Source organism: Gracilinanus agilis, chromosome 1 (assembly GCF_016433145.1).
Source record: "Gracilinanus agilis isolate LMUSP501 chromosome 1, AgileGrace, whole genome shotgun sequence".
Classification (NCBI taxonomy): Eukaryota; Metazoa; Chordata; class Mammalia; order Didelphimorphia; family Didelphidae; genus Gracilinanus; species Gracilinanus agilis.
In genome coordinates, this window is record NC_058130.1 from 696969719 (window position 1) to 696983384 (window position 13666).

At 41.2% G+C, this 13666-nt stretch overlaps 1 protein-coding gene across 1 annotated transcript in view; it reads right to left on the bottom strand.

Moving 5' to 3' along the window:
- The window catches only part of LOC123255754 (maestro heat-like repeat family member 5), a 113071-nt gene that overhangs the window by 69129 nt on the left and 30276 nt on the right, over positions 1-13666 (bottom strand). The window contains exons 10-13 of the mRNA XM_044684495.1: positions 6110-6232; positions 3180-3259; positions 2438-2573; positions 1129-1224 (exon numbers count right to left, since the gene is read on the bottom strand). Of these exons, the coding sequence (XP_044540430.1) occupies positions 1129-1224; positions 2438-2573; positions 3180-3259; positions 6110-6232 (435 nt within the window). The remainder of the gene's footprint in view (positions 1-1128; positions 1225-2437; positions 2574-3179; positions 3260-6109; positions 6233-13666) is intronic.

Consider the following 13666-nt stretch of genomic DNA (forward strand, 5'->3'; position numbering starts at 1 on the left):
GTACAAATATAAGGGATTCTCTCTTACAATGATCATTGATGAGTAATTGTTGATAGCAGTGATGGTGGTGGTGATTATTTAGGATTTCTAGTGTACCTCATCATGTTAATTTCCTCATTCTTGTTACATCCCATATGATTCTCTTAGTCCCCACCATTTTTGTCTCTTTGTAACATTTGGCCTCCATTCCTTCTAGATATTTTCATCTTGTACTGGAAGTATACCATGCAAGGTTCCCTTTCCATGTCCATGATACCTCTTTCCTTCTTCTAAACATAGACTTCCCATTGACAATTGATCTTAGCCTTCTTCTCTATCTCCATTATTCTTAGGAGCCTTTTTATTCAATTATTATCTTTATGTATATGACTGCTAAATGAATGTCTCCAACCATAACCTCAAGCCTAAATTCCATTCTGCTTCATTGTGTACTAGAAATGCATCTGCATTTGCTATTGGCCTATCAAACTCATCTAGTTCATAACAGAATCAACCTCTTTATCTCTTCAACCTGGTATTTTTCCTAACCTTATGACCTGAGTTCAAGTCCAGGTTTCCCCATGTGACCATAGTCATCCCAAGCCACTTCCCTATAGGCTTCAGATTCCTTCTCTGAAAACGAGGGATCCAACTCGATGGAATGTAAGATCTCTTCCAGCATGCACAGTAGCATTCTATAGTTTAGGATCTTTCTAGTTCTGACATTCTATGTTCTAAAGCCCTTTTAATACTTCTATGTTCTAACATTCCTATTAAAGCTAACATTCTATGTTGTACATTTTAAGTTACTTTTAGCTCTTGCTAAATGTATTCTGTATTCTATTGTCCCTTTAAGCTCTGACATTCTCTGGCATATTCTAAGGGACTTATAAGAAGCTAAGACATTCTATTGTTCTGATCACAATGATAATGGAACCTAAACTAAACTGTGTGACCTACTCTTCAGTCATTACCCCCATCCCACAAGTGTATGAAAATGTTTTTAGTAAGTATTTATGTATCAAGAGCAAGATGAAACTGTTCATGATAACTTTAAAGGTGAGATGCAGTTTCCCACCCTCCATGGGCTCGAGGATGGTACCTTATATAAACCCATTTCCTGCTGCCTCCCACCAAAACTTGAGTTACCCCTAGCAAGTAGTGAAGTTCTTCTGACTTGGGATTCTCAGAGATTAAGCTCTGGAGAAGTTCATCCAAGGCATTCATGGTATCCATGTAGAGTTTCTAAAAGAGGAGAAACTGAAGTTAAGAAGGTGAAGGAATCCTCGATTGTACCATATGTAGCCTTGATTGGAAATTCAACTGGACAAGGGCTAAGGAGACATGGTTTAGTCACATATTGTCTGGTTTTCCCCATTTATACATCACCCTTCCTGGCCTTTATGTATGGGCCATTTTCAGGATACACAATAAGGTCAATTGGAAGAGATCACTGATAAGGTTTCTTTTAGGTCTGATATGGTAAAATTTGTGTTTTATGTCTCAGGATCAGTGATAGCTTTGTTCTTGAGAATACATTTTGAGACTTTCCATCTTTTTAAGGGTATTTTTGTTCCAGACGTGTTTGGACCCTGATGAAAGGAAATGAAGACAAACTGCCTAATACTGGATAGTCGGTCATCCACCTCTGGTGACAGCATATGACCAGCTCTAACAACACATGAAGCTGGTTCACATAACCATTTTGCAAATTCTTATGACATTTTTTTTCCTTTAGAGTTATTTCATTCATAAATCTATTCACTATTCATAAATCATTTCTAAATATTAATTGACCTTTAAGTTTAACCTCTTTTCTACCTCATGTGCTCAAAAGGGGAGGTTTCTTCATGTATTTCATATAAATACAGAGGCAGAAAGAGTTATAACCCATAAATATATAGAAGAAAAAGAGCTCTCCTTTTCCCCTCTTTACATCAATGTTATTGGGTGGCCAAGCTCTCAGTCAGGCAAGTCAGCCAACATTCCTATTGGCCTATGATACCAAGAGACACAGGAATGATGATATACAATGCCTAGGGTCTTCCCCCCTTCATATTCTCCCTTGATTTAACATAAAAAAGGTAGTGCTGTGCTGGTAAGCAATCTGAAAATGGAGAGCATCAGATGGTGATTTGGAAAGGCTGAACCACCAATAGACATTATTGATGTGATTGAGCAAGTAAATTCCTTATCATCTTGTAAATAACTGTGGGCAATTTTCCAGATGGGTCCTGGGTATGCCTCCCAATGAACTAGTTTCATAGTGGTTCTACTGCCAGGATTGATGTGGTTTAGATTTCCTTTCCCTATAATTTCTCTTACCACCCTCTGGTTATCAGCAGAGAGTTATCTCTAAGTGGCTGGTTGGGATGAAGGAACAGTAGAAACAGTATATATAGAAGACTGTCAATGGAAATAACATGCCTGGAAAATGGAGAACAGCTGTCCTGGTTACCTGTATATCAGGAGGATCGGCCAGGAGACAAGTGTGTTTTTCCAAAGCCTCTACCAAGGGCAGTTTGTATACACTTTGGAAGCAAGTAAAAAGAACCTTGGATTTCCTCTTAGAGTCCAAATGTGGCCTCAGCTTGCTGTCAGGTTATCATAAAAACAAGAGGATGGTTACAGTTAAAAAATACAACTTTGGACCAAATAGAGAAGAAAAGAACAATTGGAATTAGTGCCAAATCTGAGAAATTTGAGCTTTAGCCTTGAGCACATCAAAAGATATTTTATCATATCATGTTGCCAAGCAATGAAAGAAGAATCTGAAAATGAGGGAATATGAAAAAAGATTTTAAAAGGACAAAAATTCAGTTAAAAACTTGAAATATGAACAAATCAATCAATAGAAATTTCTGAAATTAGAAGGAAGGGGTTATACTCTCACTTGTACCTCACAAATGCATTCCTCCCTCCCCTCCCATATAGAGTGTTGTTTTCTGTATTATTCTTATCCCTGTTGGCATATCACAATACTGGCCTCTTTACTCCATGAGGTTAAGGACTGTGCCTTACTGAAACTTTGCACATAGTAGGTACTTTACAAATGTCTGTGGCATATGAATTTGAATTCTCCCCTTTCTCCTATCCTCCACCTAACTGAGACCAGTATTTTTTAGTTTAGTGGTCTCTGGGCATGATTGTTTCACTGGGAATAGGTCTGAAGAGGACTGAGAGAGTCCAAGGCAACCTACCAAAGGCCTGAAACGATGCGCATGACTTGCTGTCGAGTTGTGGTGCAGAGTGTGTCCTGAGGTTCTTTCTTCATCAGCACCTTCAAATTCCCCAAATAAAAGATTAGTTATGGGGTTAAGATCTCTAGGCCATCTACAGAGAAACTGGTGTTCCCTCTAGTAGACCAAGCCCTTTGCTTGTCTCAAACAGAGATTTCTTCTCCCATTCTCTATCCCTATCTTCCATGCTGGAGACTTTCCTCCCTCCTAAAGACCTGCCAAGGGAGATCTGAACATTCCTTTTCCCTAGAGAGGACTCTGTCCTGGACAGGTGTGCATATCTATACCCCAAAGCTGTTCTCCATCCTAGATTAGAGGTCTGTTCCTCATTAAAAGAGGCATGATGGATACTTATCAGTTGTCATAGGACACTGATGGCAAACCTTTTAGAGAGGTGGGTGATATGAGAAATGTCTTCAGGTCCCTGTGGAGAGGGGAAGGAGAGCAGCCTTGAATCTCTATGGCTTTCTAGTAATGAACCCTGGCGAACTTTGTGTTGGGGCAATGGCGTGTGTGACCACAGAGTGGGCTCTGAGTGACCCCCTCTGGCAGGTGTGCCATAGGTTCACCACCACAATCATAGGATATAGGATCACAGATCCAGAGTTGCATCAGACCTTTGAGGCCATTTGATCCAAGCTCTCATTTTACAGATGAAGAGACTAAGACATCCTAGGGCAAATTCTTGTTTAAGTAAGAGACCCTCTCGAAGGGACTTCTCAGAGAGGCTCTAAAGTTTCCCCTATAGTAGCCTAGCTATTATTGGCTCACCACTAGAGGCAGTACATTGTATCAGAAAAGGAAAGTGGTCTTGGCAAAGAGGCAACTGAGCCTTAGATAAGTTTTGGGGAAAGTGTGTGTGTGTGTGTGTGTGTGTGTGTGTGTTTGTGTGTGCAAAGAAAGTTCCTTCAAGAATGGAGTAGGGTAGAAGGTTGGGAAGACCATGGGGCTTAGAGATCAGAGTTCTATTCCCAACCCTTCTGTGTGATCTTGGGAAAATCCTTTCTCCTTTTGGGGGCTCATTTTTCTTCGCCTATCAAATAGAACTGATAATTCTTGTTCTGGTGACCTCACAGGGCAATTGCTGAAATCAACAAACATAATAGATTTGAAAGAACTTTGAAAAATATAAGGCTTGGCACTGTTGTTTCATAGGGTTTAGAAATGGATGGAAGCCCAGAAATAATAGCCCAAACCTCTCATTTTATAGATAAGCATAATAATAATAATAATAATAATGACATTTAGATAGGATTTTGAAGTTTGCCCAGCACTTTGCATGCATTGTCTCATTGGAATATCACCTGTGGAATATATATCCCACCTTGCCTAATGATATTTTACCAGTTTAATTGCTCCTCAGAGATTCTAGGGTGGTGTTGGTGAAGTATTGGCAGGTGTGTCAGGCTGGCATGGGGGGAGCTGCTCTGTTTCTCCTCTTCCCAGCACCCAAGAACATTTTTGCATGCCTTGCCCCTCTGTCCAGCCTCCCAAAGCAAGCACACCTTCTTCCTCCACTGTCTGGGGTAGTGTAGGGTGGCGGGGCTCAAAGGCAGCTTGAAGTTGAAGTTTGAGCATGTGAATTTGAAAATGTTTGCCAATCCTCTTCTAGGGCAATGATTAGAGGGGAGTCAAGTGGTTACCTTCTACCTGTGTTCTTAAATATATGCCCTCCTTTGGGGTCTCTGAGCATTATGAATAAATTTTGTGGATGAGAAAACAGCTTCAGAGAAGAGAAATGATTTGCTGTAGGTAACATAGGCAATCATGTTGGAGATGGGCCTTGAAGCTGGTGCTAATGTCAAGTCCAAGGCCATTATGACTATACCTAGTTAGATATTAAGAATCAAAGAGTTGAGGGTAAGCGAGGTAGCATAGTAGATAGAAACCAGGCCTGGAGTCAGGAGGACCTGGGTTTAAATCTGGCCTTAGACAATTCCTAGCTGCATGATTCTGGGCAAGTCACGTAACCCCAATTGCCTGGCCCTTACCTCTCCTCTTTTCTGCCTTGGAAAAAATCCACAGTATTGATTTGGTAAATATTTTTAAAATTAAATTAAAAAAAGAATGAGAGAGTTGGTGTAAACTCCCTCAGAGGGCATCTAGTCAAATCCATACTTGAAGAGGAATCTCCATTCCTGTTAAGCAGTCATTAAGAAATGTTAGTCTAGCCACTCCCCAGCTGTGTGACCCTGGGCAAGTCACTTGACCCCCATTGCCCACCCTTACCAATCTTCCACCTATGAGACAATACACCAAAGTACAAGGGTTAAAAAAAAAAAGAAATGTTAGTCTACTGGTTGATTGACTGGGCATCTAGCCTCTGATAAAAGCTGCAGTAATGGGGAACTCATTCACTGTTAGATCACTGTCATTGCTAGGACATTTTCCTTAATGTATTAGAACTTTTAGTACAGGGCACAGAGTAGATTTTCAAGAATTCTTGTGGATTCCATTTGTGCTTTCCAGAGAATGTTCTCTAGTTCTTCAAGGTGCAAGTTGTAGAATGGGGTGGATTCTAAATTGGAGGAACTGTGGTTGTCTGGGCAGGATATATGGGCATTAGTAGAAAAATAAAAGCAAAATATGGGAGGGGTCACCATATGTGAGGACCATGGGTACATGGTTCAGAAAGACCAGCTTTTTATAGTTCTTAATACTATTGGAGCCAGCCCTTGTGGAAGGCACAGATATAATTATCATTAGTGAAAGAACCTAGGTTCAAATTTCAGCTGAACTGCTTAAGTCACAGATTTGTCATCTACAAAACAAAAAAAAGGCATTTCCACAGGCTCAGGGGCTCAATTCCTTCCCCACTCCAACCCCTGCCCCAGGCTTCCCAAGCCCCCTTCTTGTTGAGCCATTTTCTTTCTCCATCCCCTTTCACTCACCATTAGGCAGTCAACCAGCTCAGGGACCTGGGTGAACTCATAGCTGTGGGCCCCCTCGTTCCTGCTGATGGCCCCTACCAGCATCAGTGTAGCTTCTAGGAAACTTTGCTTGAGGGTGTCATCCTGGTAACCCCGTGGAGAAGGAGACATTAAAAATCAGGTTACAGAGTGCGTAGTGTGTGGGCATGAATAGATATCCATTTGTGCCCTTTCAGAACCATGCTTAGTGTGTGTCAGAGAAAGTGGAGGCATAAAGGGCTTGGAGTCCCAGGGAGTGTGAGGGCCCAGGCCATCTCTACTTAATAGGAGAGTATCTAAGAGTATGGCATAATGCAGTAGTTCTCAAACTTTTTTGGCCTACTGCCCCCTTTACAGAAAAAATGTTACTTAATGTCCCTGGAAATTAATTAAAAAAATTTAATAGCAATTAATAGGAAAGATAAATGCACCTGTGGCCATCACCACTTTCATGGATTGCTGCAGCACCCACCAGGGGGCGGTGGTGCCCACTTTGGGAATCACTGGCATAATGTGTCTCATAGTCTGGCTTCCTGGAGATGGGCCTGACTGGAACTTGAGAGGGGTCTTTTCCTCCACTGTGAGTGAGTTATCCACTGTCTCTACCATGAACACTTTTCAGACTGATTCTGTCCTTGTTCCCCCAAACATACTCTCTTCTCCAGTCCATGTATACCATTCATCAGCACCCCGTCCCCCAAATACTTCCTCTTATCCATTAGATTGGTTCATTCACTGTCCCTGGTACCTTCTTATCAAGTCAGATTGGTCCACTTACTCACTATCCCTTCTATGGATCCCTACAGCCAGATAAGTCTACTTATTGTTTCTCAGTCTTCACCATACTCATCAGCCAGAATGATCCTTTCACTGTCCCCCAACATGCAACTTTATAATCATTCAGATTGTTCTCCAATTTCCCCCAACAATCACATAACTCTTCAACTTGACTGGTCTCCCCAAAATATGCCCTACTTTATAGCCAGTCAGGTTATGTTGATGGTCTCCCAATATCTCATCTCTGCCCAGAGAATTTGACTCATTGTCCCCTAACTGTGTATCTTTCTTTTTAGTCAGACTGGTCTACTCTCTGTACCCCAACCATATTTCCTTTTATATAGCTAATCAGTCAAATACTATACATTAAGTGCTAAATTTGTGCCAAGTATTGTGCTAAGCCTAGAAGTATAAAGAAAGGTAAAAATAATGCTGCCCCAAGGATTTTATATTCCAACAGAAGAGACACCATGCAAATAAGTAGGAATATATGAGATAAATATAGAATAGGTTGAGGAATCTCCAAGGAAAAGACTAGCAGCTAGGGGAGGGGAACTAGGAAAGAACAGATTGGTTCAGTTAATCACTAACACCTATGTGCATTCTCCTCTATATTCAGACTTGTCCATTGTTCTAGGAGTCTTTTTTTAGACCCCTTAACTTGCCTCCTAAATCATCTCATAGATGCAAGACTCTTCTAAATATGAAATATTGAACAAAACCCCAGGCGAGTGTTTGTATTTCCTCCACCTACTGTATGTGGTGCTAATATGCTTTAAAATCTGGAGGCTGGCTCCAGAGAATTGAAATTAGGTAAAAAAATTCAGGTCAATAATGCATTTAATGGTGTTACTGTTTGCTTGCCATTTGCTAAGCTTGCATCATCTCCTGAGCCCTGAGAAGTTTCTTATCCAAACTTCCAAGGAACTATAGATGTAAAGACTTCCTGTGAAAAAGCTTGAGCTCTTGGATTCTGGGAAATTTACAGACATGAAGCAACATAGATCCCACCCAATAACCCTCTGTCCCCAGAAGATCCAGTATGAAGTTTGTCATGGTGGGAGTTAGACTCTTCCCACCTTTCTTTTCTTCCTCCTTCATTTTTGTATTAATTTTAATACTCAAAGATCTTAATGGACAGATTCAAGAAGAGAGGCAACAAGTAATACCTTGTTTTCCCACTAATCATTTCCCTAGAATCCCTGGGAGGCAATAAAACTGGTGAAACATCACTAGCCATCATCAGAGATGAAACTTATTCTATACATACAGGGAAAGATGGGAAGCTCTTTTTTGCTGATGCATCTCACAAATTGATTTGAGGATGCTGACACTATGTGACATAGACAGGTGATATGAGACTTGATTTACTGGCCTCACAGTGAGAGGCAAACTTCCTAGAAATGCTTGGAAAAATTGTAATACCTTGCGTCAAAGGTCTTTGTAGCCCCAGCTGTCTTTAAAAAATAGTTTTAATAAATCTCATGAGGATATCTAAGTTTTGTTCATGGGCAGTCTTTCATGGTTATTGTGTATTGACAAATGGATGATCTCATACTATCCATTTAGAAGGCATTTTCTATTAAATAGTGAAAGATGGGTAGTAGAGGCTGATTATCTCTCAAAAATTCAAAAGTAAGTCTTCTGGACCTACCATATTGAATAATTTTGTTCCTTTATAAGAACCTTCCTTTCCTGACAAGTGGTTCCATTCACTAACTGTCCCCTGAAGACATTGGCTTTCTAGACATAGTCTTTTATTCACTGACCTCTAAATATGCATGTTTCTCTATATTTCAGCATGTTTCACTCATTGACCCCCAATATCCAACCTCCTTATTCAATCATACTGATCCATGTATTGTAGTCAGCATGTACTCAGCAAGTACAGTGCCTGCTCATTGTCTTCCAGTAATGCACCATCCTGTTTAGGCAACACAATGTACTCACTGTCTCCCAATATCCATAGTTCTTTCCAGCCAGACTGGAAACAAATAGCCTTCTCTTTAGCCAAAGCGGTCCCCTTGCTCTCCCCACACATGCACCCCTACCCCAGAACTAAGCTGGTTCACTTGATTTCCCCCCATAGTCATCCTCATCTCCTATCAAACATATCCACTTATTGTTCCCCAATTTGAATACTCTTCTCTTGCCAGACAGGTTCACTCATTATTTTCCAAGATACAGCCTCTTCTTCAGATAGTGTTTCTGTTATCACCGCACACATGCCTTTTTTAGCCAAATTGGTCTACTCACTGTCTTCCTAAAGTAAATGCTCCTTTTCACCCGGATTGACCAGTTTCTTGTTTCCTAACACACAACTTTAATTCTCTTTCTCTTAACAACACCCATCATCTCCTTTTAGATAATAGTCCATTTATTGTCCTTAACATAAATTCTCTTGTCCAATAGACTACTATCCTCACTCATTGTTTCTCGAATGCATCTAGCTGTCACAGACACACACCTTTCTTTTTCTCTATCTCCCTTCCCCTTCCAAATGTGTTCACCTTTCCAGTAAGCCATGTGTAGTCACTGTTGTCTAACAAGTACTCCATTCCCCACTGTCCATTTTGACTGGTCTCCACTTGAGCCTACTGACAAGCACTCAGCTCCAATTGCCTTGATCCCCTTGCTGTCCCTCCAATGCACTTCTTCCTCTATAGCCAGACTGTCCTATTCACTGTCGCCAGATAAAGACCTTTTAGATAGATTGACCTTCCAGCATGAATTCTCTTTTAAAGAAAACTTGGTTCACTTATGCTCCTCCCAAAATGCTTTATCCTCTCATGCCTAGACAGATAATTCACTTACTCTCCCCCTCAACATTCATACTCTCTCCTGATTGGTTTACTCACTGGTCCCAATATTCAACCATCTCTTTTATAATCAAACTATTCCCCTCAGTCTCCCCATTATGTGTTCATCTCTCTAGCCAAATAGTTGCACTCATTCTCTCCACACAGCATAACCTTTCCGTCAGGCAGCCTGGTTGATTCACCGTCCACAAAAAAATGTATTCTCTGTTGGAACCAAAGTGGTTCATTCGCTGTCCCCAACAACGCATCCCCCTCTTCATCTAGAATGCTACAATCACTATCCACCAACATACACTCTCCTTTGTAGCCAAAGCAATTCCCTTACTATCTCTCCACATGAACACTCTTCTTTGGTCAGAGGGCTGTTGCTCACTGCCTCCTACACTGCCTCCTAACATAATCTTCCTCTTCAGTTGGCCTGATCCAGTCAACTCTCTCATGACATGTATTCTATTCTCTCCAGAATGGTCCTCTATCTTTAGACAAAATGTTCCATTCTTACATCCTTCTTCCTATAACAAGACTAGTCTAATCATTTCTCTAACATGCATCCTTCTCTACAGCCAGAAAAATCCGCCTACTGCTTCTCAACAATTCATTTCCCCCTCCAGCTAGATGGGTTCATTCACTTGTTCCTGACATGTACATCCCTTTCCAACCAGAGACCCATTTACTGTTCCACACTGTGTCCTCTAGAACTTATTGTCCTGACAAGCTTGTTCACTTGCTATCTCCCAAAAGTTACCCTCCTCTTTGGCAATTCTGGTTCACTTATTTTCTCCAATTGAAATTCTCCTTACCAAACCACAGACAGGTCTCCAATCACTACCGCCCACTATGCCACCTCCCCGCTAGTGAGTAAGGGTTTCTGAACTTGTCATCAGGAAGACCCCGGTTCAAGTTATGCCCCTGGAAATCACTAGCTTTGTTACAAAGGACAAGTCATTCAACTTTTCTGAGACTCAGGTTCTTCATGTGCAAAATGGGAATAACATCTTTGTAAACTACCTCCCCCCCCCCCCAAGCTGATCGTCTGGCTTACATAAAATAATGTATATAACGGTTTATCTACTTCATATCACTGCATTAATGTGCTACTGTTGTTTTTATCAATGTCATTGTGTTGTTGAAGACGTATATTATCCTCACCCCACTTCTACTTCCTCCCTCCCTCAAAAAAAAGAGGAAAAGAATACTTGGACTGTAGCAGAAGCAAGAGAGAACTGGTGGAGAATTACTGGGCTCCATTCAGATATTACATAAAATGAGGAGATTGACCCCTCTTTGGATGAACTTGTGGGAAGGGAAGAAAATGGTCAGGTCACACAGTTTGGGCAGACATAGATAGGTTCATTCCACATTGCTGGAGGGAACACCTGCATCTATAAAATCACATACTTATTTGTGTATTACTGTTGGAAGGATTCACTTGCTTTCCTTCAATATTTATCATCTTCTTTAGCCAGGCTTTTCACCCAGTCACTGTCTCCCAACATGAAATAGTCCCTCCAGCCAGACTGATGCACTCACAATCTCTCAAATACACCCTTCTCTAACCACAGGGTAGATTCACTATCTGTCTCCTCCCCAACATGCATCCTTTACTCTAGCCCAATTCATTGCCCCCCCAAATATATTATATTCTCCAACCAACTTATTTCATTCTATCCTCCAGTAATTTTGTTCTCCCTTCCCAGTAACGGATTTAGTCACCATCTCCAATATTCATATTCCTTTACAGGAAGCATCCATCATATAATGCCTAGTATAGACAAACTGACTTGTTCACTGACCTCAAGCTTACATTGGTCCCTATCACCGTTTATTCTCTTTTGAGCACAGAATGTTTTGTTCACATTGTGTCACATATGTGTCCTCTTCAGCCATATACTTGTTCATTCATTGTACCTCAAAATCTACCCCAGAAAGCCCATCTCACTCTCTATACCCCACTTTGGACCCATTTCTTCAGCCAGGCTAATCCACTCATATTCCTCAATTTGTATAATTCTCTTAGGGTTAACTGATTCCCTGTCTTGCATAGATGTCTACCTCTCTAGCCGGATGGGTGAACTCTTGGACCCCAAACAATGGATCCTTATCTACCACCAAGATGCTCTACTCATTTTCTAAACACACATTCTTCAGCCAGACTGGTCTTCTACACATATGTGCACATTCAGCTCTTCTGTCATGAAAGCTATATTCTGTAGACCCTATTCATCTACTTGCTCTCTTCCACAATGGGTTCTCCTCAATAGAAATACTTATCTAGTCAGTGTCCTTCCCCCTGAACCCTCCTCTCCAGCCAGACTGGTATTAATTCTCTGTGAATATATTCTCCAGTCAGGCTGATCCTCTAATTGTGCCCTCCCATTGTCCCTCAGGTTTGTTTATACTATCCAGTAACATCTATATACTTCCCCAGATAGGTTGGTTTATTTACTGTCACCCAATAATTCATTCTTCCCTCCAGACAGGCTGATTCACTGTCATGCTGTCCAACATCCAATCTCCTTTCCATCCATAATAATTCGTACAGTGCCCACTTCTCCAACCTGAATGTTCCCCCCATACAGAGTATTTATTCTCTTCTCCAGACACATTTGTCCAGGCACTCTCTCTCATATCCACCCACTTCACCGGTCCTTCAACATGCCTCTTCCTCCTACCAAGATGAACTGATTTAGTCACTATCCTCTGAAACACCTCATATTCTTCACCTATACTTGTTGTCCATCTGTCCCTCCTCCCACCCATAGGTGTGTTCATTCTGTCCATCCAGAGTCAGTGTCATGAACTTTTCCTTTCTAATCGTATGAGTCCGTTAACTTTTCTCTAATATGCCATCTATATATTTATACTTACTGTTCCACTCACAACATTTAAAATAAAAGTTGTCTACCTCCTACCTCTTTAGCAGAACATCCTCCTTCAAAACTGGTACCCTAACTAACTTCAACAAGTAGGGTCATTTCTGCTGGACTGCTTCACTCATCCTAGACCAACTTACATACATCCTCTTATTCAGTCAGATCATTCTACTTACCGAATGTCCCCATGCCTTCTTCTCTGAACTCTGACAATGCCATTCACTCCCAATCCCTGATATAGACCCTTTCTTCTCCAGATAGACTTCTCATCTTCTACCACTTCTATCTTCTACTACGTATTGCCATCTAAATGAATGTACTCATTGTTCCCTCTCTCTCAGACAATTCCACTTACACTTCTCCATGTGTAAGCTTTACTAATCACCTTCCTACGCTCTACCCCTTATACATCACCCCTTCTGCCCAGACTGGTTCATCCTCTGACCACTATCTTCCACCATAGCCAAAAAGGGCCATTTACTGACTTTAAACAGTGCATATTCCTTTTCAGACAGACTTGTCCACTTACTATAGTCCAATCATACACACCTATCATTTTTAGTCAAACTGGTAAATTCAATGCTTTTCATACATATCTATGTTTCAGGACAGCCCAGGGCACTCACCGATTACAGAAACTACATGATGCTTTGTTGCTATTATTTGCTCTCTCCATTTAGAAAAACCCAATCACAATCCACTGGCACATGTTGGTCTTCTTCATTTCCCACTGGGATACATTCTTCTGGACATCTCCATCAGGCCTCAGAAACCTTACCCTCCTGCAGCATCACTTCAGGCCTGATATTCATACCTACCTTCATACTCTATGCCCCTGGAGACTTTCCCTCCTCTCTCTGATTGGAGGGTTGGAGGGCAGGGGCAGTGAGCCCCTCCAAGAATCTCCATGCTAAGGTATCCATCCCCACTCTCTATTCATTTCCCACTTGTCTGCACTCTTATGGATTTCATGTTTTGTTCCTATGCCAGGTGCTTTTCAGCTTCCTTTTCTCCATTGTATTGTAAGCTCCTCAAAGGCAAGGATTGTCCTTTGCCTTTGTATGTATAGT